This window comes from Rhinoderma darwinii, chromosome 3, assembly GCF_050947455.1.
Source record: "Rhinoderma darwinii isolate aRhiDar2 chromosome 3, aRhiDar2.hap1, whole genome shotgun sequence".
Lineage (NCBI taxonomy): Eukaryota > Metazoa > Chordata > Amphibia > Anura > Rhinodermatidae > Rhinoderma > Rhinoderma darwinii.
In genome coordinates, this window is record NC_134689.1 from 200,597,054 (window position 1) to 200,621,870 (window position 24,817).

At 41.0% G+C, this 24,817-nt stretch overlaps 1 protein-coding gene across 1 annotated transcript in view; it reads right to left on the minus strand.

The window, feature by feature from the left end:
• Positions 1-24,817, minus strand: part of GRAMD4 (GRAM domain containing 4) — a 176,583-nt gene that overhangs the window by 43,941 nt on the left and 107,825 nt on the right. Inside the window, 5 exon segments of the mRNA XM_075857227.1 lie at positions 11,587-11,678; positions 13,778-13,869; positions 14,489-14,514; positions 14,753-14,888; positions 21,336-21,394. Of these exon segments, the coding sequence (XP_075713342.1) occupies positions 11,587-11,678; positions 13,778-13,869; positions 14,489-14,514; positions 14,753-14,888; positions 21,336-21,394 (405 nt within the window).

Sequence of the window (24,817 nt, forward strand, 5' to 3'; positions counted from 1 at the left end):
GAAGTTATACAGAACCATTATAACAAGATATTTTTTCGCGTTGTTCTTTTCCATGCCAGAAAGATTGTGATTATGGCGTGGAAGGATACAGAGGGTCTGAGTTTGGCACACTGGAAGCAATTGGTAAACAAATATATACCTATGTATCAAAAACTATATCTCAGCAGAAGATGCCCTGATAAATTTGGGAAAATTTGGTCAAGGTGTTTAGAGACTCTAGAAACTGCGGTTTAAATGTTACTTATATGAGTGACAGAGGTTTGGCAGGTGGGAAGTTCAGAGCCCTAGGATGAATGCGAGTGAATGTTAGTTTTGTCTAAGATCGGCATTAACTGATGGTAATTTTAGATTTCCTGTGTTTATCTGCTTTGGATTTACTTTTTCTTCATTGTAATAATGCCTTTCTGAATGTCTTTGTTTTGTATTGACTGTATATTTATACAACAAAAGTTTTGAAAATAAAGTTGTTTTTTTTTTTAAATAAACCTGACATGGTGCCTAAAATCTCTTCTGAAAAAAACAAAAACAGGAGGCCCCAAAATCCACTAGGTGCTCCTTTGCTTCTGAGGCCTGTATTTCAGTCCATTAGCACACTAGGACCACATGTGGGATATTTCTAAAAGCTGCAGAATCTGGTCAATAAATATGGAGTTGCATTTCTTGGGTAAAACTTTCTGTGGTACAGAAAAAAAAATGTATTACAAATGAATTTTGGCAAAAAGAACAAAATAATCTTTGCAAATTTCACCTTTACTTTGCTTTAATTCCTGTGAAACGCCTGAAGGGTTCAAATACTTTCTGAATGCTGTTTTGGATACTTTGAGGGTGCTGTTTTAAAAATGGGGTGATTACTGGGGACGTTCTAATATATAAGGCCCTCAAATCCACGTCAGAACTAAACTGGTCCCTGAAAAAAATAGCCTTTTGAAATTTTCTTGAAAATATGAGAAATTGCTGCTAAAGTTCTAAGCCTTATAACATCCTAGAAAAATAAAAATGTTAAAAAAACTATGCAAACATAAAGTAGACATGTGGGAAATATAAACTAGTAACTATTTTGTGTGGTATTCCGATCTGTTTTACAAGTAGATACATTTAAATTTAGAAAAATGCTACTTTTTGCAAATTTTTTCTCTAAATCTTGGTGTTTTTCACAAATAAATATTGAATTTATCCACCAAATTTTTTCACTACCATAAAGTACAATATGTCACGAGAAAACAGTCTCAGAATCACTTGGATAGGTAAAAGCATTCCAAAGTTATTTCCACAAAGTAATACGTCAGATTTAAAAAAAAAAAAAAAAAAAAATTGGCTTCGTCCTTAAAGAGGCTCTGTCACCAGATTTTGCAACCCCTATCTGCTATTGCAGCAGATAGGCGCTGCAATGTAGATTACAGTAACGTTTTTATTTTTAAAAAACGAGCATTTTTGGCCAAGTTATGACCATTTTTGTAATTATGCAAATGAGGCTTGCAAAAGTCCAAGTGGGCGTGTATTAGGTGCGTACATCGGGGTGTTTTTAATACTTTTACTAGCTGGGCGCTGTGAAGAGAAGTAACATCCTCTTCTCTTCAGAACGCCCAGCTTGTGACAGTGCAGATCTGTGACGTCACTCACAGGTCCTGCATCGTGACGGCCACATCGGCAGCAGAGGCTACAGTTGATTCTGCAGCAGCATCAGCGTTTGCAGGTAAGATCGACTTACCTGCAAACGCTGTTGCTGCTGCAGAATCAACTGTAGCCTCTGGTGCCGATGTGGCCGTCACGATGCAGGACCTGTGAGTGACGTCACAGATCTGCACTGTCACAAGCTGGGCGTTCTGAAGAGAAGAGGATGTTACTTCTCATCAGAGCGCCCAGCTAGTGAAAGTATTAAAAACGCCCCGATGTATGCACATAATACACACCCACTTGGACTTTTACTTTTAAACACACCCACTTGGACTTTTGCAAGCCTCATTTGCATAACTACAAAAATGGTCATAACTTGGCCAAAAATGCTCGTTTTTTAAAAATAAAAACGTTACTGTAATCTACATTGCAGCGCCGATCTGCTGCAATAGCAGATAGGGGTTGCAAAATCTGGTGACAGAGCCTCTTTAAGGCCAAAATAGGCTCAGTCCTGAAGGGGTAAACCAGTCTACAGTTTATTTTCTTGTGTGCCTTGGGCCATTGCCGTGTTGCATCACACAATGTCTCTTCATCTCGAGGTCATGAACTGCTGTCCTTACATTCTCATGTAAAATGTTTTGATACTCTTAACCCCTTCCCATTGCAGCCAATTTTGACCTTCCTGACAGAGCCTCATTTTTAAAATCTGACATGTGTCACTTTATGTGGTAATAACTTTGGACTGATTTTAGCTAGCCAAGCGATTCTGAGATAGGTTTCTCGTGACACATTGGACTGTGTTACTGTTAAAATTTGGTCGATACATTTAGTATTTGAAAAAACAATAAAATTTTGCGAAAAAAATGCAAAAATGTGCATTTTTATAATTGTAAATGTAGCTGATGACACACGGAGCGGTTATGTGCCTTTTGCGCACGCAAAACGCCATGTTTTTTGCGTGCGAAAAACGCACACGCTCGTGTAAACCAGGCCTTAGATTGGCATTGTTTTTTGAACATCCCTTTATCTTTCTAGGACGTTACAAGGCTTAGAACTTTAGCAGAAATTTCTCAAATATTTAAGAAAATTTCACAAGGCTATTAGAAAGTTTCTTAAACCTTTAGGCTTCAGAAGAATTAAAGCAAATTAGAGGTGAAATTTACAAGTTAATTTTTTTTGCAGAAATTCATTTTTAATCCATTTTTTTCTCTAACACAGGTTTTACCAGAGAAACGCAACTCAATATTTATTGCCCAGATACTGCATTTTTTAGAAATATCCTACACGTGGCCCTAGTGTGCTAATGGACTGAAGCACCAGCCTCAGAAACAAAGGAGCACCTAGTGGATTTTGGGGCCTTCTAATTAGTAGATTATATTTTAGGCACCATGTCAGGTTTGAAGAGGTCTATTAGGGTATGTTCACACGGCAGCGTCCGTAACGGCTGAAATTACGGGGCTGTTTTCAGGAGAAACCAGCGCCGTAATTTCAGCCGAAATGGCATGTTGAAGCGCTATTTCGCTGCGTCAATTACGGACGTAAATGGAGCTTTTTTTCCATGGAGTCAATGGAAAACGGCTCCATTTACGTCTGAAGAAGTGACAGGCACTTCTTTGACGCGGGCGTCTATTTACGTGCCGTCTTGACAGCGACGCGTAAATTTAAGCCTCGTGGGAACAGACCCACGAAATGGGCAGAACAGACCAACGTAAATGGGCAGATGTTTGCCGACACTATCGAGCCGAATTACGTCCGTAAATAAGTCGTGTCAAAATACCCTTAGTGCCAAAACAAAAGGAAACACCCCAGAAAAACTCCATTTGGGAAACTACACTCCACAAGGAAATCATCTAGGGGTGTGGTGAGCATTTTGACCCTACAGGCGTTTCATGAATTTTATTAGAATTGGGCAGTGGAAATAAAATCTTTTTTTCCAATAAGACGTAGATGTATTTCTCAACAAATAAAAGGAGAAAAAGCACCACATTAGTAAAGCAATCCCAAGTACGGCAATAGCCTATATGTGGTCATAAACCGCTGTTTGGGCACACAGTAGGGCTCAAAAGGTAAGGAGCGCCGTTTGCCTTTTGGAGTGTAGATTTTGCTCAATTGGTTTCTAGGCGCTGTGTCGCATTTGCAAAGCCCCTGTGGGACAAAAACAGTGGGTACTTCCCAAAAGTGACCTCATTTTGAAAACTACACCATTTTGCAGAGTGAAAATGGCAATTTTTCCATAGATATGCCAATATGTGGTGCACAGTTTGTGCCACTAAAAAAGACCGCTTTCTAATTAATATGCTGTATTTCCCGGTTTTAAAAACACCCTAAATATGGCCCTAATCTTTTGCCTAGACATTCGACAGGGAGCACTGTTCGGAATTGAGGCCTAATTTGGTGACTTACAAAGTATTGGTTCACAATTGCAGAAACTCTGATGTAAAATAATATTTAAAAAAAAACCCTGAGAAGTGACCCCCATTTTGGAAAGAACACCCCTCCAGGCATTAAGGGGTGTAGTGAGCATTTTCACCACACAGGTCTTTTCCATAAATGATTGCGCTGCGGAAGGTGCAAAGCAAAAAAACTTTTCTTCCCAGATATGCCTTTTCAGTAGCTAATATGTTGTGCCCAGCTTGTGCCACTGAAGAGACACACCCCCAAAATTGTTAAAAGGGTTCTTCCGGGTTTGGCGATGCCATATATGTGGAAGTAAACAGCTGTTTGGGCACACTGTAGGGATCAGAAGGGAGGGAGCGCCATTTGACTTTTGGAGCGTGGATTTTTGCTTGGTAGTAGTTTTGAGTATTACTGGTGTTTCAGTTTATAATGTGGGGGCATATGTAAGCTGGGCAGAGTACATCAGGGGCATAGTCATGTGGTATAATAATGGGGTAAAAAAAAAAATCACAAATAATCCATAGATGTGTGTTACGCTGTAAGCAATCCCTTATGCACAGGCCAGTGTCACAGACCAAAATGGGGATAAGAAGACATCATTTATCACACTCTGCAGCTTTGCAGTTTGGGGAATTTTGACAGGAAATTGTTGTCCTGGTATAATACGGACACCCTCGCTTCTAGCAGATCTGTTTGGGCCCTCACCGTCCTGGTTCCCTAATTTGAGGGGCTTGATAAATCACCTCTTGAAACAAAAGAAATGCTCCCCTTGGGCCTGCACAACTGCATATTTTTCTTTCCTGACTTATTGGAGCCTTAACTTATTTAAATTTTTCATAGTCGTAGTGGTATGAGGGCTGTTTTTTTTGAGGGACGAGCTGTAGTTTATATTGGTACCATTTTGGGGTACATGCGACTTTTTGATCTTTTTACTCTATTTTGGGAGGTAAGGTGACCAAAAAACAGCAATCCAGGCATAGTTTTGGTTTTTTTATACAGCGTTCACAATGCGTTATAAATTGCAGCTTAACTTTATTCTGCGGGTCAGTACAATTCCGGCGATACCTAATTTATAGCACTTTATGTTTTACAAATTTTTGTACAATAAAATTATTTTTGTAAAAATAATGTATTTTTCCTGTTGCCATGTTGTAAGAACCATAACTTTTACATTTTTTAGTCGACGGAGCTGTGGGAGGGCTTGATTTTTTGCGAGATGAGCTGTAGTTTTTATAGGAACCATTTTTGGATACATGCAACTTTTTGTTCACTTTTTATTCCAATTTTTGTAAGGTAACGTGACCAAAAACCAGCTATTCTGGCATTGTTTTCAGGGTTTTTTTTTTACGGCGTTAAAGAGAACCTGTCACCAGCATGTCACCTATTGAACTTTTCTTATCCCTCACTGGCCGCTGCTATCAGAAGTTCATTGCCGTTATCCTCTCTCCTAAACGACGTCTGTAAATAACGGTCTGCAAACATTTCGTGCCTTTTATCGTAACAATCCAGTGTCCCTTTGTGCGCACACCCCAGAAGAGGACATAAATTCACCAGCGCAGAATTGTGTGTGCTGGGGGGAAGACGAGGAGCTGTCAATAAAAAATAAGGAGGCGGGGTAAACTCGGAAAGACTTGAGCAATAAAGATATGACTCTTTACAAAGATTTTACTCTTTCCAAACTAAAATATGACTAATGCTCATTAGCATACGGTGGGGGAACACTAAAGCTACAGAGCCGACTAAGACGACAATTATAGGCTATATAGAAATGATTTTTCACCCACTACCACCTGGTGTTGCTGGTTTAATAGGTGAAATGCTGGTGAGTTTCCCTTTAACCGTGCGGTATAAATAACAATATTTCAGGCTGATATGGACACAGTGATACCAAATATGTATGGGTTTTTTCAATAATAAAGGACTTGATAAGGGAAAAAGGACGATTGTGTTTTATTTTACTACTTGAAACTTTTATTCTATTTTTAACAACTTTATCTACACTTTTTTTAGTCAGACTAGGGGACTTAAAGTTCCAATTGTCTGATTTATGTTCTAATACATTGCGCTACCTATGTAGTGCAATGTATTAGAACTGTCAGTCGTTCACTGGCAGCAAGGAGATTAGACTCTGCCTCTGGGCGGGGCCTAATCGGCTTCCATAAAGGCATAACTGTAGGCCATTCTTGGTCCTCCGATTGCATCGCAGGGCTGCCAAATTGCTATAAACCACTAAGATGCGCTTTATCTAAGGGGTTAATGGCAGGGATCGGAGCTAGCCCTGGCCCTTGCCATTACAGCAGGGCATCAGCTGTAACATACAGCTGACACCCACCACTGAGGACGCAGGCTCAGTTTCTGAACCCGCGCCATCTTGCCGTCGGTCCATAAGCTTTTTAGGCTTCCGTATTAGGCAGACTGGGAGGCCAGTGTTAGGCCTCCGGTCACCATTGCAGTCATCAGCACCCCGGCGATTTAGTCGTTAATGGCGGGGATTGGAGATAACTTCGGTCCCCGCCATTACAGCAGGGTGTCAGCTGTAACATACAGCGGACACCCGGGGATGACAGCACGGAGCGCTCTTGAGCCCGTGCCATCCATTTGTCGTAAGTATATGGTAAATTGCGGGAAGCACTAGCTTTCCATGATGTATACTTATGACAAATGTCGGGAAGGGGTTAACTCAATGATCGCAAGGTGTCCACGTCATAAGGAAAAAAAAAATGGGCCCCAAAATCAGGATGTTCCCTCCACCATGCTTCACACTTGGGACAAGGTTTGATGTTTGTTTGCAGTGTTCTTTTTCCTCCAAACATAGCATTCAGCATTTGTGCTGAAAAGTTCCACTTTTGTCTCATCCATAGAACATTTTCCCGGAAGCATTGTAGAACATCCAGGTGGGTCACGGGCAAAATTTAGATGGGCCGCAATTTTTTTGGGGGAATAGAAGCAGCTTCCTTCGTAGTGTACTTCCAGGGACACCATTCTTGCTCAGTGTTTTTCTAATAGTGGACACATGAACAGAGGTTTTTGCAGTTTGTAGAATCTTTCATAGGTCTTTTGCCGTTACCCCCTGGGTTCTTTCTCACCACTTACAGGATTTCCGTTGTGCTCTTGGAGTGATCGTTACAGGACACTCACTACTAGGGAGAGTAGCAAGAGTCCGGAATCTCCTCCATTTGTAGACAATTTGCCTAATCGAAGATTGATGTAGTACATCCAGGTCTTTAGCAATGCCTTTGTAGCCTTTACCAGCTTCATGCGTCTTTTTAACACATCTTCTGAAGGTAGTTTGCCTCGAGGCATTGTTCACACCAAAAAATCTTTGAGAAGAGCAGATTTGTTAGTTACCAGGCTGTGTGTGCCCTTAGTTATTGAGCAAAGCACCAGTGAAATCCACACTCACTAACTCAACTCCCTAAAAAGAAGGTTGTCCCAGAATGGAAAAAAAAAAAATGGACATAATATACTGCATGACAATCTTTCTAGCAAAGCTACCAGCCACATATCTTACATTGATCCAGAGATCTCCCCATTCATTGCTCCAATTACTCTGCTACATTTTCTTCAGGCTGGCAGCGTAGGGGGGGGGGGGGGGGAGTGTACTTTCTGCTGCAGCTCCTCCCACTTCCTGTCATAGCTTATATAGGCAAATCATTTTATTTCACTGCCTCCTCTCTAAAAGGTGCTTTACAAATGCCCCCTATTACATTTTTTTGTTTTTTAAAAAAAAAAAAAAAAGGCAGTCCGGCCCTTTATAACTAAGGACGACGAGCGGCGTTTCCGAATAAAAACTTCTTCTCTACTTCTTTACTGACAAGCAGAGAAGGCATTTATTATTGGCTGGTGGCAGTTGGAGAGCGGAACTGAGCATGGAGAGTTTTTTGAGTGAGGTAATAACTGTTACGCCTCATTAACACGACAGGGTCCAAGTGTCGGCCGATAAAATCGGCCGTTTTGGGCCGTTTTTCCCGGCCGGTTTGCATCCGTTCCGATTATGTTCCGTGTTGCCGTTTTTAACGGCCGATATTGACCCGTTTTGCATCCATTTTTTCCCTGTCCGTTTTAAAATCGGATGAATTTCATTTCAATTTGTTGCCACACACAGCCCTCTGTAGGTAATGCCACCCAGCCCCCGGCAGGTAATGCCACCCAGCCCCCCCCCCCCCCTTTCCAGGAGAAGTCACAGACTTCAATGTCCATATATGGACAGTGCAGTCACTGACTTCTCCTGGAGAGGAATCCCCGACCCGGGGATTCCGCTTCAGAAGTGAGTGACGTCACTGTGTCCATATATGGACAGTGTGGTCACTCACTTCTCCTGTAGCGGAATCCCCAATCCCCGGCCGGGGATTGGGGATTCCGACTCCTACAGGGAGCAAAAAAAGACCCTCCTCCTCCTCACATGCACTCTGCACTGTGAGGAGGAGGAGGAGAGAGAGCGCGAGCGATGGAATACATGGCCATCACTCGGGACACATTCCGGTGATGGCCGTGTATTACCCGGCCCCATAGACTTCTATGGGAGCCGGGCGGCCGGGTAAGCGGCCGAAAATAGGGCATGTCCCATTTTTTGACGGCCAGGTTTCCTGGGCAGTCAAAAAATCGGTCGTGTGAATAGCCCCATTAGGGGTCTATTGTTCCGAATGCATCCGGGTGACGGCCGATTTATGAACGGCCGTCACCCGGCCGGGAAACCCTGTCGTGTGAATAAGGGCTTATACATGGTTTTTCAGGTAAAAGTTGAACTGAGTCCCCCTGTCTTTGTGCTGGGGTATGTGGAGGACCTAGCGACTTCAGAGTCTATCAAATTGTAGGAGCCAAAATGTTATGCATGGCACGAAAGTTGATAGCTCGTCCAGCCAGTATTGGTCTGAGTCATTCCAAACAAAAACTATATTAACAAAATTAATTGTTTGGTGAATTTAGAAAAGGGTGTTTACAGGAAAAGAGGTACACTGGCCAAACTTGAAAAGGTGTGGGCCCCATGGCTCAAGGCATCCCATCTGGTATCCAGAGAGTTGATTAGATTCCAGCTGGGTCTCACACAACGTGTCATTCGGCTCGAATAAATTACCTGAATGTCTGAGGCTTGGAGGTCGCTGTACTTTCAGGGGGAGCGGGACCTCTTTGGCTCATAATGAGTAATGGCTGAATTGTGGGGATTGCCATCTTAATTTACTATAACTAAATTAAGGAAGAAGAGATGTCGTGTTATAATATATGTATGTATAGCTGAAATGCGCTTTCCTATGCTCCTATATAGAAAACGAAGAATATGATATTTTAACAGGCTTGTGGAATATACTATGAACAATTGTACTTTGGAAGTTTTGTATACTCTTGCACTAGGACTATATATAGTGATTGGGGTTGGAGAGTGTTTATTATTTTGTACTATAAAACAAAAAAATGTAAATAAAAAATGTACTAAATTGAAAAAAACATGTGTCCTCTCTCAATCACTTCAGTAAGAAGACATGCACATTACAGATTAAACACCAGGGGGCACTATTATAATGAAGTAAAGAGAATATATCGCAACTGGAACATTTTTGTAACAAAAGGGGAATTACAAAAATTATATTTTAAATGCTGACTTAAATTGCCATAACATCTAAAAGTGGGACAACCCTTTTAATTGAAACACCTTTTGCCAATTAGCTCTTGGAGAAGTCATTAACACAGAGGTTCACTTACTTTTTCTCCCTGCACTGTGGATGTTTACGCAATGTACTCAATAAAAGACAAGAATACCACGGTTTGTGTTTTATTACTTTAGCTAGATTATGTTGGTCTATAATAGTGACTTAGATAACAATCAGACCACATCTTATCAATGCATAAATCCAGGTAAGGCTTCGTTCACATCTGTGTCAGGGCTCCGTTCCGACGGAAAGTTCCGCCGGAACAGAGCCCTGATGCAGATGTGAACATAGCCTAATTCCAAAGGGTTCCCTTACACAGTTTAACAGTTTTTTCTTTGCACTGATCTTTAGTTACATGCTTTATTATAGTCCAGAGCAAGATTCACAGCTCTGCTGGATGTCACTGGAAATAGTAGACAGCTTGTCATACGACACATCCCTATCATCATAGCTGGACTCCTTTAACACAGGGAGGCAGTTGAGGTTTTTCTTCTATATCATACAGAACACAAATTACCAGAGCAAGCAACAAAGCTTAGAAATATCAGCTCTTGAGCTGCACGACTGCAAATGCAGCTCTGGACTTTGACACAAACCTTAAGTAAGGACCATGCAAAATAATGTAATGTGTTTACATATAGAACTGCATAAAAGTTCAGCCAACGGTTAGGCCCCATGCACACGACCGTAAAAACGCGGACCGTACTATGGACCCATTCAGTTCTATTGGCCTCGGACACCTTTCTGTAGCTCTACGAATGTGTATCTGTGCCGTAGAACCGTGCCGGGAATTATGGAGAATGTCCTATATTTCAGATTTTACGGCCTGTGCTCCCATATGGGAGCACGCCCCGAAAATGCGGACAGCCAGCCGTGCCCGCATTCGCGGGCTGTGATTATGGGCACGGCCGTGTGAATGGGGCCTCAAATTGGGTTCAAAAGGTGAATATACACACTTTAAAAAGGGAGTTTGTCAAGAATTTTGACCCTCCCACACCACTAATACGACTAGATCGGGATAGAGGAGACAAGTTTATTCATACTGTACCTACGTTGGCGATCATACTGCAAGCTACTCTAGGGAAGTAAACTTTTAATCCTTAAATGTGGGGAGGGGTTACAGCGAAGAAGCCGTACACTTCACATTCGCCATGTGAAGATTAAAAGTTCATTGCACTAACGTGTCCTGCAGCATGATTGTTGACACAGCCATGATTCAACTAGTCTCCTCTACCCCTAAGGCCTGATTCAGACGAGCATGACCGTTTCGCGTCCGCAAAAAACGAACCGTATTTAATGCATTTCAGTTTAATGTGCCATCAGGGTTTGTTCCGTGTGGCAGTTTATGTCAGTGTTGGTACATATTTTTATTTATTTTTTTCTCAGCATTTCAGCATAGCAACTGGTGAATGCAACACGGACAGTGTACGGTCCGTGATTTTCACGCACACATAGACTTCAATGGGCGACGTGGTCCACAAAACTAACCAGAATAGGACATGCAGGGAGTTTCACGCAACGGAAACACGGTGCGAGAAAAATCACCGACATGTCAATAGCCCCATTGAATAGCATAGGTCCGTGTGCTGTCCGAGAGGGGGAAGGAATCAGTCCAGATTTTGAACAGCTTTATTATAATGCATACCTCCAGTTATACAGGAAAAACTAGTATCATTTTGGTCCGAACTGCAGGCTACTCATAACTATAAAGTAGGAGACAGGGAATCTGTCTTTTAGGCTCCAATCTCTAGTTTAGGAATCAATATTGTAAAATCACATTTCACCACCTGACTGCCTACCATCTACTTTAACGAGGAAAAAAAAGGACAAAAAGAGATCAGCCTTGCCTATTGTTAGTGGAGTCCAGCAACCTCTTGTGCACAAACCCCCACTTAATAGTGAAATAGTTAGACAGGCATTGTTAACTTACCTGGCAATGAGGTAATTTAGGGATAACCTCAAAATAGCTAAGAATAAAAACATAGGGATGGCCCAGCCATGCCACACAGAATACATGTAGATCTAAAAGTAAAAATAAACGGTGTTACAAGGAGAATACTTTCTGCAACATAAGAATCATGCTACAGATTAGCAGCAGCTAGTTTTATCAAAATGAGTGAATACGAATGCCTCATGCACACGGCCATAGCTGTGTGCACGGTCCGAGATTACGGCACGGACTGGTAGCAGAGTGACATCCGTGGGCTACAATCACGGACCGTGCACCCACAAAACGTGCATCGATGTCAATGAGCCCGGACCGCAATTACAGACCGGGCTCTTGGCCATTCACAGAACGTGGAAACCATGGTCGTGTGCATTGGCCCATAGGTTGGCATGTATTTTATACTATAATGTAGGGCAGGGCGATCTTAGATTAATTCAACCTCAAGGACTCACGATTCTGTATTTTAACAGAATCGTAGAATCTATTCTTTAGTGGTGCCGTGCTGCAGGAGGAAGCTCTGTCCCGAGGCATCACTGCCTGGTCCGCCCCGTTCTATCTCTGCTTCCCATTTGTACTGTATTGAATAAAATGATACAGCACAGAACAGCAGTTTCACGGGAAACAGGGACTACTAGTACATAGCCACACTGCCCTGTAGATACCGCCCCGGTGTAGATAGCACCCGCTTGTAGATCGCACCACAATGCCCCCCCCCCCTTAGAGATCGTGCTGCTGTAGATAGAACCCCCCCTTGCACTTTGTAGATCGCACCACCCCCTTGTAACTTGTAGATCGCACCACCATCACCCTTGTACATTGTAGATTGCACCACCACCACCCTTGTAACTTGTAGATCGCACCACCACCCCCCTTGTACATTGTAGATCGCACCACCACCCCCTTGTACCTTGTAGATCGCACCACCACCCCCTTGTACCTTGCAAATCGCACCACAACGCCCCCTTAGAGATCGCGCTGCTGTAGATTGAACCTCCCCTTGTAGATCGCACCCCCCTTGTATCTTGTAGATCGCACCACCACCCCCCCTTGTACCTTGTAGATCGCACCACCACACCTTGTAGATCGCACCACAACCACCTCCCCCCCTCTTATAGATCGCGCCGCTGTAGCTCCCACTAGGCACTGAATCCCCGGCCAAAGCGTCGGCAACCTCTATCCGGCGATTAAGCTCATAGTGGCAGCTACAGGGGTGCGCTCTACAAAAGAGGCGGGTGGTGCTGCGATTTACAAGAGGTGAGGGTGCGCTCTACAAAAGAGGCAGGTGATGCTGCAATTTACAAGGGGTGGGGGTGCGCTCTACAAAAGAGGCGGGTGGTGCTGCGATTTACAAGGGGTGGGGGTGCACTCTACAAAATAGGCGGGTGGTGCTGCGATTTACATGGGTGGGGGTGCGCACTACAAAAGAGGAGGGTGGTGCTGCGATTTACAAGGGTGTGTGGCCACGGGGGCCATGAAAGACTGACGAACTGAATGAGAATTTGGAGACACTGATGCAAAATAGGCATGAAAAACTGACTATTAATCAGTTTTTAATGGTTTTTTTTTTTTTCCACGGTCGTGTGATTGTGGCTTAAATGACTGATGCCAGGAGTCCTGTTCACATGTACCGTGATCGGGCCACGAAATCCGGCTGACACACTGACCGTTAATCACGGTCGTGTGAATCCGGCAATGTCGGGGACCGACTGAGGTGGTGACGGGTAGAGAGGTATATTAGGGCACGCAGAGCAACATTGATTATAGATTCTGTTAACCTGTTCCCTGCCAGGGAACAGAGAAGTTATAATCAATTAGATATAAATTTTTCCAATTGTATTTATGATCAAATAAAGTATTTGCAGAGGTTAATAGTTGTGAAGTTACGTACAATATTTATAGCAATATATGTTAAAGAGTTATTTATATAAAGAAAATGTATTAAATTATCCCTTGGTATTACGGTTAGATAAACGGAAAAAAAAATAAGAAAATCGAGATTCAAATCCCAAAAAAATCGCCTAAAGTGTTGAAAAAAATCTAGATAGTATACAGCCGTAAAATGCACGGTCGTGTACATGAGGCCTAAAACAAAGACCGAGCAATTATATTTTAGTGACAGTAGACCTATTTGGCAGACCTATGACAAATGTAAAAAACAAAGCTAAATACTTACAATAAAGGCAATAGCAGACGTATAAACAGAATGCCAGTCCGATAAGGCAGAAAGGTTCTTCACAAAATATGTAACAGGTTTGGCACCTCTCTCTAGAAAAAAAATAATGATTTTAGCAATAAAACAAAGAAAGCTTTTGGTATCCTACTATTAATATAAACAGTCGTTTTCCAATTGTCATAAATACAGCATTCTGTCACTTCATAGTGGTCGACTTGGATAATTCTGCTACATATCTCTTCAGGCCTTCAAGAACTGGTTATAAAGGGTAAAACAGTACATAAAAATACTCAGACACCACCAAGATGTCCATCCAATTAGCATTTTGTTCTCTTCCTTTTATTTCAAGAACATAATTTTTTTTCCCCCTAAGGAGAAGAATTAGGAAATGGAAAGTTCAATACAAACCATCTCTGGCTAATTAGAGAAAATGTTAAAGTCTTGTTAATTAGATTATCGGTTCTCAAGCTGCATAATCAAATCACAATTCTAATCCTTGATAAAACAAAATACAACACTGGCCAAACAAGTAGCGCTTTTTCCTGGGATTCACCACAGAAATCTTTTTGCCACAATTTTGTGAAAACCACTGTAAAACTGCGCATTTTTGCCAGTTGTGGCAAAAAAACTGCATTATGACCGCGATGTGTAATCACAGTTTTATTAGAAACCACATTACAACATATGCCAGACATAAAACTCAGTACTTACTTAATCTTCTCATATTTTCTGTCAACCTTAAAAAAATAAAAATTTGATTGAATAACAAAAATCCGGAAAGTGCCTCTCATTGTTCATATACCACAAAAGATGTGTTCCACCTGTACAAGCATATTATAACATTATGATCTTCCAAAGAATTTGCTCAACTTGAGTGATAATGCAAAATTAGTGGAAGATCAGCAATGTCCAGCTAGGATAACATATAGCAGATTATGTGCAACTTTATCCTGTAGATTAGCAACATGAAATTACCTTCGAGCACTCAGTGGCTCTTCTGTTTCAACTGTGTTTTCTTCAGGTTGAAATCGGAAATCCTCTATATATTCACCGAATCGGTCATAAAACCATTTCTGAACTCTGGAGCACATGGTTTGTCTTCTGGGGTTTTCTTGGAAAACGACAAAGTAAAAAATTAATGTGTCATTACTTACAAAAAAACACTTTCTTTAAATCTACATTAAAAAAAACATCCAACCTGGAAAACCTTATGTAGTAATAGAAGACTGAAATATAAAACCACTCTCAAATATAGATCATTAAGAAAATTTAAAAAAAATGGAGAGTCCACTGTGTGGGGAGGAGACGGAGTGAGCAGCATGTTCACAGAGAACTTCTCTGCTGCTATCTTACTTCATGCTGATTGTTGTATTAGCAACAATGAAGATGGATTCCTGTGTATTATAAAGCAGCAGGCGGAGACTAGGAGCAGCAGCAGAGGTAAATTCTGTCACAGCTTTCTCTTCAGTGACAACTGCGGTATTACTTCATGCTGCTTGTTGTTATATTAGAAGTAGGGGTGCACGATGCATCGGAATTTCAATACCATTTTGATGCAGTGCAGGGGATAACTGATTGATACTGTCAATTTATGAATTGAAGCCGCACAGCTTAGTATTGAAATAAATGGAGAACATGGTGTGTGCACTGTACAGCGCCCGCAATGTTTTCTTCCTTCAGTGACCGCCCGCTCATCATTAGTGCCAGCCGCACCACATTAGGAGGGAGAAACGCTCCACCCTCCTTTCTCTACTGCCACCAATGATAATCGGAGTATGTGAGAAGGGGGAGGGAGGGGAATGTTGCGAGCAGCACAGGAGGTGGGTTCCTGACGACGTGCCTGTGTCGCTCGCGCCACTAGTGTGGAATCAGGACCACGCTGCAGTGTAGTGACAGACCAGCCCCAGGCAGGTATTAGTTAGAACAGAACAAAAGCTTGAAATAAAGGCCCTAGAGTAGGTATTTTTTTGCAGCCAGCATTGAGGAACATTGGGGTTAATGTAACCCACATTGACCCCAATGTTGCCATTATGTGAGGGAAATGATGAAGTCACTTATTATTGTGAGGCACATGGTGTTATGAACTTAGTACCTATGTGCCCTACATTAATAGTAATTAACCCCATCATGTGCCTCACACATTAACCTAATGTTGTCCATTATGACTGAGCGAGGTACTTTATGGGATCTCTTACTATAATGGGCAACATTGGGTTAATCTGAGAGAGTAAATTACCCCATAATTTCCATTAGGCCTTGTTCACATGTCTGTGTTTGGTCCGTGAGATACAAATCATATGTCGCCCACATTTCCTGTACCGAACACAGTTCAGGAAGCCGGGTGCCTAGCATCAGTTATCTAGGTCAGTGCCTCCCCGCGGGAAAACTGTCCCGTACAGAAACATTATTACAGTGCTGGACAGTATTCCCACGGGGGGGGGGGGGGAGAGAGAGTGACTTCGTTCAGGAAGCCGGGCTCCTAGCATCAGTTTTCTATGTTCGGTCTGGGAAATCAGGGCGACATACGATTCGTATCTCACGGACCAAAACACAGCCACGTGAATAAGGCCTAATAGGAATAACCCCATAATTTCCCTCACAAATTAACCCAACGTTGCCCATTATAATTAGGTTATGTTCACACGCTAAAGTAAAAACGGCTGTGAAATACAGAGCTGTTTTCAAGGGAAACCATCCTCTGATTTCCAGCCGTTTTTAAAGCAAACATTTTTTTATGCAGTTTTTTGGAGCAGTTTTTCTATTGACAATGAAGAAGTGACATGCACTTCTTTATGGGAAGTTTTTTTACACGCCGTTTTTTTTTCAAACAGCCGCGTTAATAAAAAATAAAAAACGCCCCGTCTGAAAGAAAACAGTCTTTACCATTGAAATCAATGGGCAGATGTTTGGAGGCATTCAGCTTCCGTTGGTTCAGGCGTTTTTCAAGATGTTTACAGCCCGAACGACGCCTGAAAAAACTGCGTGTGAACATACCCTTAGAGATTCCATCAAGTACCTCGCTCAAAGTCATAATGGGCAACATTGGGTTGACGTGTGAGTTACATGATGGGGTTAATTACAACTAAAGTGAGGCACATGGGAGGTTCAAAATTGATAACACCATATGCCTCACATGAAAAAACTGAATGACATTTTTGTGTTTTTTTTTTTATTGTTGGAAAAGTATCGTTTTGGTATCGAGTATCACAATACTACTCTAAGTATCGGTATCGAAGTCCAAATTCTGGTATCGTGACAACCCTAATTAAAAGCAGTGTAAGAAGGATTCCGGAGCAGCTAGAGGCTAGGAGCAGCAGGAAAGGTAAATTATGTCACAGCTTTCTCTTCAGTACTTCATGCTGATTGTTGTTATATTAGAAGCAATGGAAGATGGATTCCTGTGTATTATTGAGCAGGAGGTTGAGGAGGTGGAGGCTAGAAGCAGCAGCAGAGGTAAATTCTGTGACAGCTCTCTTTTCCGTGACTGCTGCAGTCTTACTTCATGCGAATTGTTGTTATATTAGAAGCAATGTAAGATGGATTCCGGTGTATTATTGAGCAGCAGGTTGAGGAGGTGGAGGCTAGAAGCAGAGGTAAATTCTGTCACAGCTTTCTCCTAAGTGAATGTTTTTGTCTTAATGCAGATTGTTGTTACATTAGAAGCAATGCAAGATGCATTCCTGTGGTTTATGGAGTAGCTATGGCAGGAGGAGGAGGCTAGAAGCAGCAGAGGTAAAATATGTCACAGCTTTCTCCTCACTGGTAAACAAAGAAAGGGTGAAGAAGGGTGAGCACAACAATATATGTAAAAAGGTGCTTGGAGTGCGGACTCAACAAAACATGTAACAATTACACACAAAAAAGAGAAGAGGCAAATAAAAATAAAATCTAAGTAGTAAAGAGAGCACATGTCCCTGGCCTGAATAAATGCCAAAGGGACCCCCACTATTGCCCTATTAGAATTCAAACAGGAGAAATGTCACTTAAAAGAAAGGACAACCGGAAAAATCTTCATTTGAATAACTGAAAATGCAATGTAAAATATAGAACGCAACGACAATGCAAATAAGTAAAGACAGTGTGCAAGATTGGAAAAGATGCGATTACCACACCATGCTGGCGGAAGACCGGGTCCTGTGAGGGCACGAGTGGAGCCGAGACCCCATGCGTATCGCCGTTGGTACGGCTTATTCAGCTTTCTCCTCATTGACTGCTGCGGTCTTACTTCATGGTGGATATTATTATTATAAGAAATGTAAGATGGATTCCTTTGTATTATGGAGCAGCTAGACGAGGCTAGAAGCAGCAGGAGGTAAATTCTGTCACAGCTTTCTTCTCAATAACTGCTGATTGCTTTGTGTGTATGTAGGGAGACTCAAATTAACCCTTTCAAACAGCTATGTCCTGCTCTAGAAAATTAATCCTTTACAAGAAGCTGCCTCCTCCTCTTCTAGCAGACCAACCATTTAGAAATAACTGTATCCTACAGATAGTCTGATTAATATGCAGAAAAATCTTATTACATGGATGATAAAATATTCTGCATGAATTTCAGGCTACTGGTTAGGGATGAGCCAATGTTTCACCTGAGTTGCATTTCACACATTGAGAAACTCAACAGGTTTGAGATTTGTTTTTGTTGAATTTATGACAAACCTATGGAAATCAATGCGTCCATTGTTTTCAACGCAGCGAACCAGGCGAATCGATTTGCTCACACTTAATATTTGCCAGATCTGAGCACAAGGCTCTTTTACCATTTAGACTCCTCCTTACAGTTGGCTCCTTCTAGAGATGGAGAATCTCAGAAATGAAGAGAAGTCTTATAATTTCATCTACTGTCACTTTTTGTGGTTTTTTTTTTCTCAGAACCAAAAAGGTCCTCTTTAAAGTGTAGCTAAACGTTCGACAAACTTCTGACATGTCATAGTGACATGTCAGAAGTTTGGATAGGTGGGGGTCCGAGCATGGAGACCCCCACCAATCACTAGAACGAAGAGGCTGAAGAGTTCGTGTGAGCGCTCAGCTGCTTCGTGTCTGTTCGGCTTTTTCCAGAAATAAATGTATCGGTGTACGGACTCAATAGAAAGTCTATGAGCCCGTACTCCGCTACATTGGCTTTCCGGAAAAAGCCGAACAGAAACGAAGCAGCTGTGCGCTCACGCGAACTCTTCAGCTGCTTCGTTCTAGCGATTAGTGGGGGTCTCAGTGCTCGTACCCCCACCAATCCAAACTTCTGACATGTCATTATGACATGTCAGAAGTTTGTCGAACATTTAACTACTCTTTAAGGATCTTCGCAAATACGTTGCTGGACTTATCTGGTGCTTCTTTAAGAATTGTATGTTTTACTCAGTCTCTCCGTTCAGACAAAGTTAAATTGAAAATTTAAGTTTTGTTGTGGGAAGATACGGTGAACCAGTCTGCAAAGGAGCGGGTTCTATGTAAAAGTGCATGAAAAGTGGAGCGATTCCAACTATTGTGGGGGCGTGGCTTAAAATGTTGCAGATTTGGAGATTCAAAAGTTAGTAAGAATAGGATCTCACATGAGTGTTACAAAGAACGAAGAGCTTAGATTTTAGGTCAAATGAACGACCAGGAGTGCAGACAAAGCAGCTACATTTTTACCATCTCTAGGAATGTGAATAGAGAAGACAAAAAAAAAACAAAACACAGACCTTTAAAATCAGCACAAGATAAATAAAAAGTAAGCATTTACAAATATACTCGCCTCTTTATGCAGATGTAAATATGTAACTTACAAAATGTAAAAAGCGTTCAATTGAAATAAATACATGCAAAAATTATTTTGTGATATATTGCACCTTTTCATCTAGGCATCAAATCGGTTGCATTGTAAAACACATCTGTTAGACCAGGTCCTAAAATCTGCTATTTCACCTTGTAAATTGCAAAGAATAAAATTCGTAGCAAAAACGTCGAAGAAATTCACAACATATAGGGTATGCTGTGGATTTTAAAATCTACGCAGATTTCTTTTTCCGGAGAATGCCCTTAAATCTGTGCTTCTGCAGCGTATGAATGATATTTTGCTAAATTAGGCTGGGTTCACACTGAGTTTTTTTGAAGTGGAAAACGCGCCGCAAAACTCGTCAAAAACCGTCCGAAAATACCTCCCATTGATTTCAATGGGAGGCGGATGCGTCTTTTTCCCGCGAGCGGTAAAACCGTCTCGCGGGAGAAAGGAGGGACATGCCCTATCTTCGGGCGTTTACGCCTCTGACCTCCCATTGACATCAATGGGAGGCAGAGAAAGCGTATTTTGCAGCGTTTTATGCCCGCGGCGCTCAATGGCCGCGGGCGAAAAACGGCGTGCAGGCAGAGGAAAATCTGTCCCAAACTTCCAAATGGAATTTTGAGGCAGATTTTCCGCCTGCAAAAATCTCTGCGAACCCAGCCTTATATTCACCTGTATTGTATTTAAATAGTAACAAATTTAATGCAAAGCATAAATACTAGCAGGGTTACTACATCTTGGTGACGGCCTACAGCACTAGTGGGTGCAAATTGTACACAACATAGAGATCCTATTTAAGTCAATAGAAACTGTATACAGCTACATACATGTTGGACCACTACCAGTGATCGGCCACAAAAGACTTTTAGAAAGAACAACGATGCTGGTTTCTTAAAGAAAAATAATAGGAGGTACACTCAAATAGATGAGAACCAAAACCACAGGATATGACCTTTACAATCGCACTAACCAGAATATGACACACCATTGGTTTAACACCAACTCAAAAACAGATGAAGATCTTTACTTAGAATGAGAACAGCTCGCCCCAAATATCTTGTGTTTTTGGAGTGTTACAAGGCCATTTCTTAACCGCAGTAGTAGTGGTACAAGCTATACTGGTATGTGATATTTGAATCAGGCTATGGCATAAACAAAATAAAAACAAGAAATCGAATATTCATCATTGGAAGAGATCTGTTTATAATTGGTTATTCCCTTGACTGAAGGTAGATGAGAACACCGTCTGTTATAATTCATAAGCCGCTATTTTGGTGGCATTTAGAGCCATGTGTATTTCTTGGCAAAAAATAGCCTGCATCTTTGGCGATCACACGTTATAAAACTCCACAAACGACAGTAACAATGTGATTATATGTGTATATGCGATGATATTACACTTTTGGCACAATAGACTTCCCAACCTACAAATGCATAAAAGTAGTCATTCGATATAACTCTCACAAATGGTGGAAAAAATCATTTTACTTTCTCCAGAAAACACAAAAGGGGACAAGCATAAAGAAAGCCGTTGTGCTAGAATTAAATTTATGGATACACTTTGCCTTTAGAGTCTGATACCACTAGGCTAAACTTGTGTCCTTTACTAAAATTGAGATCTGCACTTTATTTAGACACTTCATGAATGGACCCCAACACATCCAGGATAAAACTAAAGCAAAAGTATGTGAACGCAACAAACTTCTACTGAATTTCTCATTAGCTTTTATAAATTAGTACATCAGTTTAGTGGTTATCAAAATGATAGTGTTGTATTCCTAGGCTTCCTGGCAGAAGTACCTGCTCCATTGTTCTGAGACAGTCCTTTTGAAGACGGCTGTGACACAGATTCTTCACTCCTTAAAAAAAAAAAAAAAAAAAAGTACAAATCATTAATGAAGTGATCAGGCTAGCAAAAGAAGGCAGAATTAATAAATTAAAACGCTTTAGTAAAATACACAAATTAAATTCAAACGGCATGTACTCAGCGGTTTCTTAAAGCTGCAATAGCTACAAAAGTGCAGCACACCCAAAAGAAAGCTAAATCACGGCATCCGTTTACACCAGAGGGGGGGGGGGGGTGGAGCGGGCATTTAGTAGATCAGAAGCTAAAACTCTAACCAAAAAGGTTTTGTTTCTTTATTACGATTATTAACAACTTAGAGAAACTGCCATACATTTTTTTTTTTTCTACAAAAGTGACAGGAAGTGCAGTCAAATTATTTGTCACTTCTGAATGAGCTTCTAACGAAACCGCTATTACTGTGCATAGGGAGGAAAGTTTCAGAGGCTGAGGGACGGGGGTGGAAGCGTGAATTTCTGAATATACTTGGACGGATAGATGCGGGGGTGGCTGCGCCACAAGCAGAAGTTGTAAATACTCTTAAACTACTTAACATTAACTAATAAGTGACAACACGCTGAAGTTAGCATGTCTTTCACTTCTTTATGCTGCACTCAGTGGGCAGCATAAATATTTGTCAGCTCTGTTTTAAGTCACAATCTAGCCTGGGCTACAGTTAGGTCCATTTATAGCAAGGACGTATCAAATTAGTTCTTGGCTACTCAAGTAAGTGGTTCCCTGCAAGGACGTACGATACGTTTTTCTCAGGGAAAAGATTAACAGGGAATGTATAAATCAGAAAACATTTAAATTAAGTTTTTATTCTAAATGTTTTCTTTTAACAATTTTTTTTATTTGTAGAAAATGTAATAAACAAGCAAAACACGAAAAAACAGTAGCTACAAAGAGGTATGTGAGAGTGAGATTCAAGATAATTAATAGCTATCTGGAGCAACAATAAAACAAAAAAATACTAGTAGAAAGGGAAGATTCGGGAGGAAAACCGTAAATAATAGTAACAAAAAATAAGGAGTGTAAGAGAAAAAAATATATATAATAGAGGGGGAAAAAAGGGGGAAGGGGAAGAGATGAGTGGGCTCCTATAAGGAAAAAGTTTCTAGCGTAAGATGTGGGTGGGCATAAGCGATCACAGGGAACCAGACTTAAAAGAAAAAAAAACTTCAACTTAATCTTTAATCCACATATATTTTGCTTCTCCAAAGACGACAGAGGGCTTCTTCGATAGTCTGCTTAGCAACCAACAATATAAAGATTGAGTGTAAATGGGGGGGGGGGGGTAAATTGGGCTGTTTTAAAATGGGGGAGGACTTCTAACAGGTTTTCCCAAAGTTGGATGTGGAATAGGTAAAAAAATAAGTCCAAACACGCTAGACCAGAAATCGGACCAACTTTGGGCACATCCACCAAGTGTGGAGCACATCACCCTGGTGACCACAACCTTGGAAGGACAGGGGAATATCATGGGAGGCTACGTCAGTTGGTACCATATACCAGCGCATCAGCACCTTGTAGGCAGATTCTCTAGTCAGGGTGTTGATGGAACAATTAAGAGATACATGACAAGGCGCAATCCGAATTCGCCTCATCACCGGAAATGTTCAAGTCAGATTCCCACCTGTTGATATAAGGTAAGGTGTAAGAGGCATTATTGTTAAGAGGCGTAAAGAAGGTTAAACCCGGCTTACCACGGGGCGTATATGCGGTGTAAACATCACACAACGTGTCCGACCTGGAACCCACAGTACATTGTCCAAAAAAAAAAAAAAAAAAAAAGATATATATATATTTATTTCTCTGTGAAGTCTTTAGGAAATAGCGACCGGCAGAGCTATAGAAAAAAAAAGCTACACGTTTTTTGGGGAGAGAAGTGTCATTTTGACAGCCGCTATCCTTTTTATCCTCTCCACTTTGTTAGAAGGAGGATGAATTCCATAAGCATACGCGGATCTAGTTGGCCTAGAAAGAGGAATTATAAAGATTTTCAAAAACTGACAATTTTTTCTTTTTGTTACTAAGCAAACTAAAAGAAAAGAAAAAAAAAAGGCTTACACTTCCTGTTTTTTGATGTTCACTTGTCAGCTTTGTTGTATAAACTGGAACGGAATGTGCGGTCATCTCATTATTATTAGTGGTTGAGCATATTAATGACCACTATTATACTGCTAGAGGCCTAGATAAGGCGGGATAATACTACTACTATAAACAGAGATAATGCTCTGTATGCATATTCCGGATCTCTGGGGAGGGGCCGTATTTCATAACTTACTGGTGAATGCAATCCATGCCATTTCTCTGTCCATTGACTCCTATTCATTTGAGCTGCCAGAAAGCACACGTACCATGCTGTACAGTCTTACATATAATACAGGAAAGAAGTGTTTGTACCGCCAATGTGGTCGCCCTCAGAAAAGTTTTTAAAAATAAGTTGGTACATTTAAAACATGGGATTTATGGTTAAATGCTTGGTGGTCTAGGACAGTGAATGGGTTTATGGTTACATCCCTGTTGGTCTAGGGCAGGGGAGGTGTTTATGGATAATTCCCTGTTGCTCTAGGGCAGTGTAAGGGGTTTATGGTTAAACCCTGGAGGTTTAGGGCAGTGTAGAGTTTTATAGTTGCATCACTTGATTAAAGGTGTTAATCATAAAATTGGGTTAACCCTTTCAAGACCGAGCTCATTTTGACCTTCATGACCAGCCCCATTTTCTCAAATCTGACATGTGTCAATTTATGTGTTAATAACTCTGGAATGCTTTTGCCTATCCAAGCGATTCTGAGATTGTTTTCTCGTGACATATTCTGCTTTATGTTAGTGGAAAAATTTGATCAATAAATTCATTGCTTATTTGTGAAAAACACCAAAATTTAGAGAAAATTTGCAAAAATTATGATTTTTCTCATTTTAAATGTATCTGCTTGTAAAACAGATCGTAATACCACACAAAATAGTTACTATTTTACATATTCCATATGTCTACTTTATATTTGCATTGTTTTTTGAACATTATTTTATTTTTCTAGGACGTTACACGGCTTAGTACTTTACCAGCAATTTCTCACATTTTCAAGAAAATTTCAAAAGGCTATTTTTACAGGGGCCAGTTCAGTTCTGAAGTGGCTTTGAGGGCCTTATGTACTAGATAGACCCCATAAATCACCACATATTAAAAACTGCACCCCTCAAAGTATTCAAAACAGCATTCAGAAAGTTTCTTAACCCTTTAGGCGCTTCACAGAAATTAAAGCAAAAGTACAGGTGAAATTTACAAATTTTCTTTTTTTTGCTGAAATTCATTTGTAATACATTTTTTTCTGTAACACAGAAGGTTTTACCCGAGAAATGCAACTCAATATTTATTGCCCAGATTCTGCAGTTTTTAGAAATATCCCACATGTGGCCCTAGTGCGCTAATTTACTG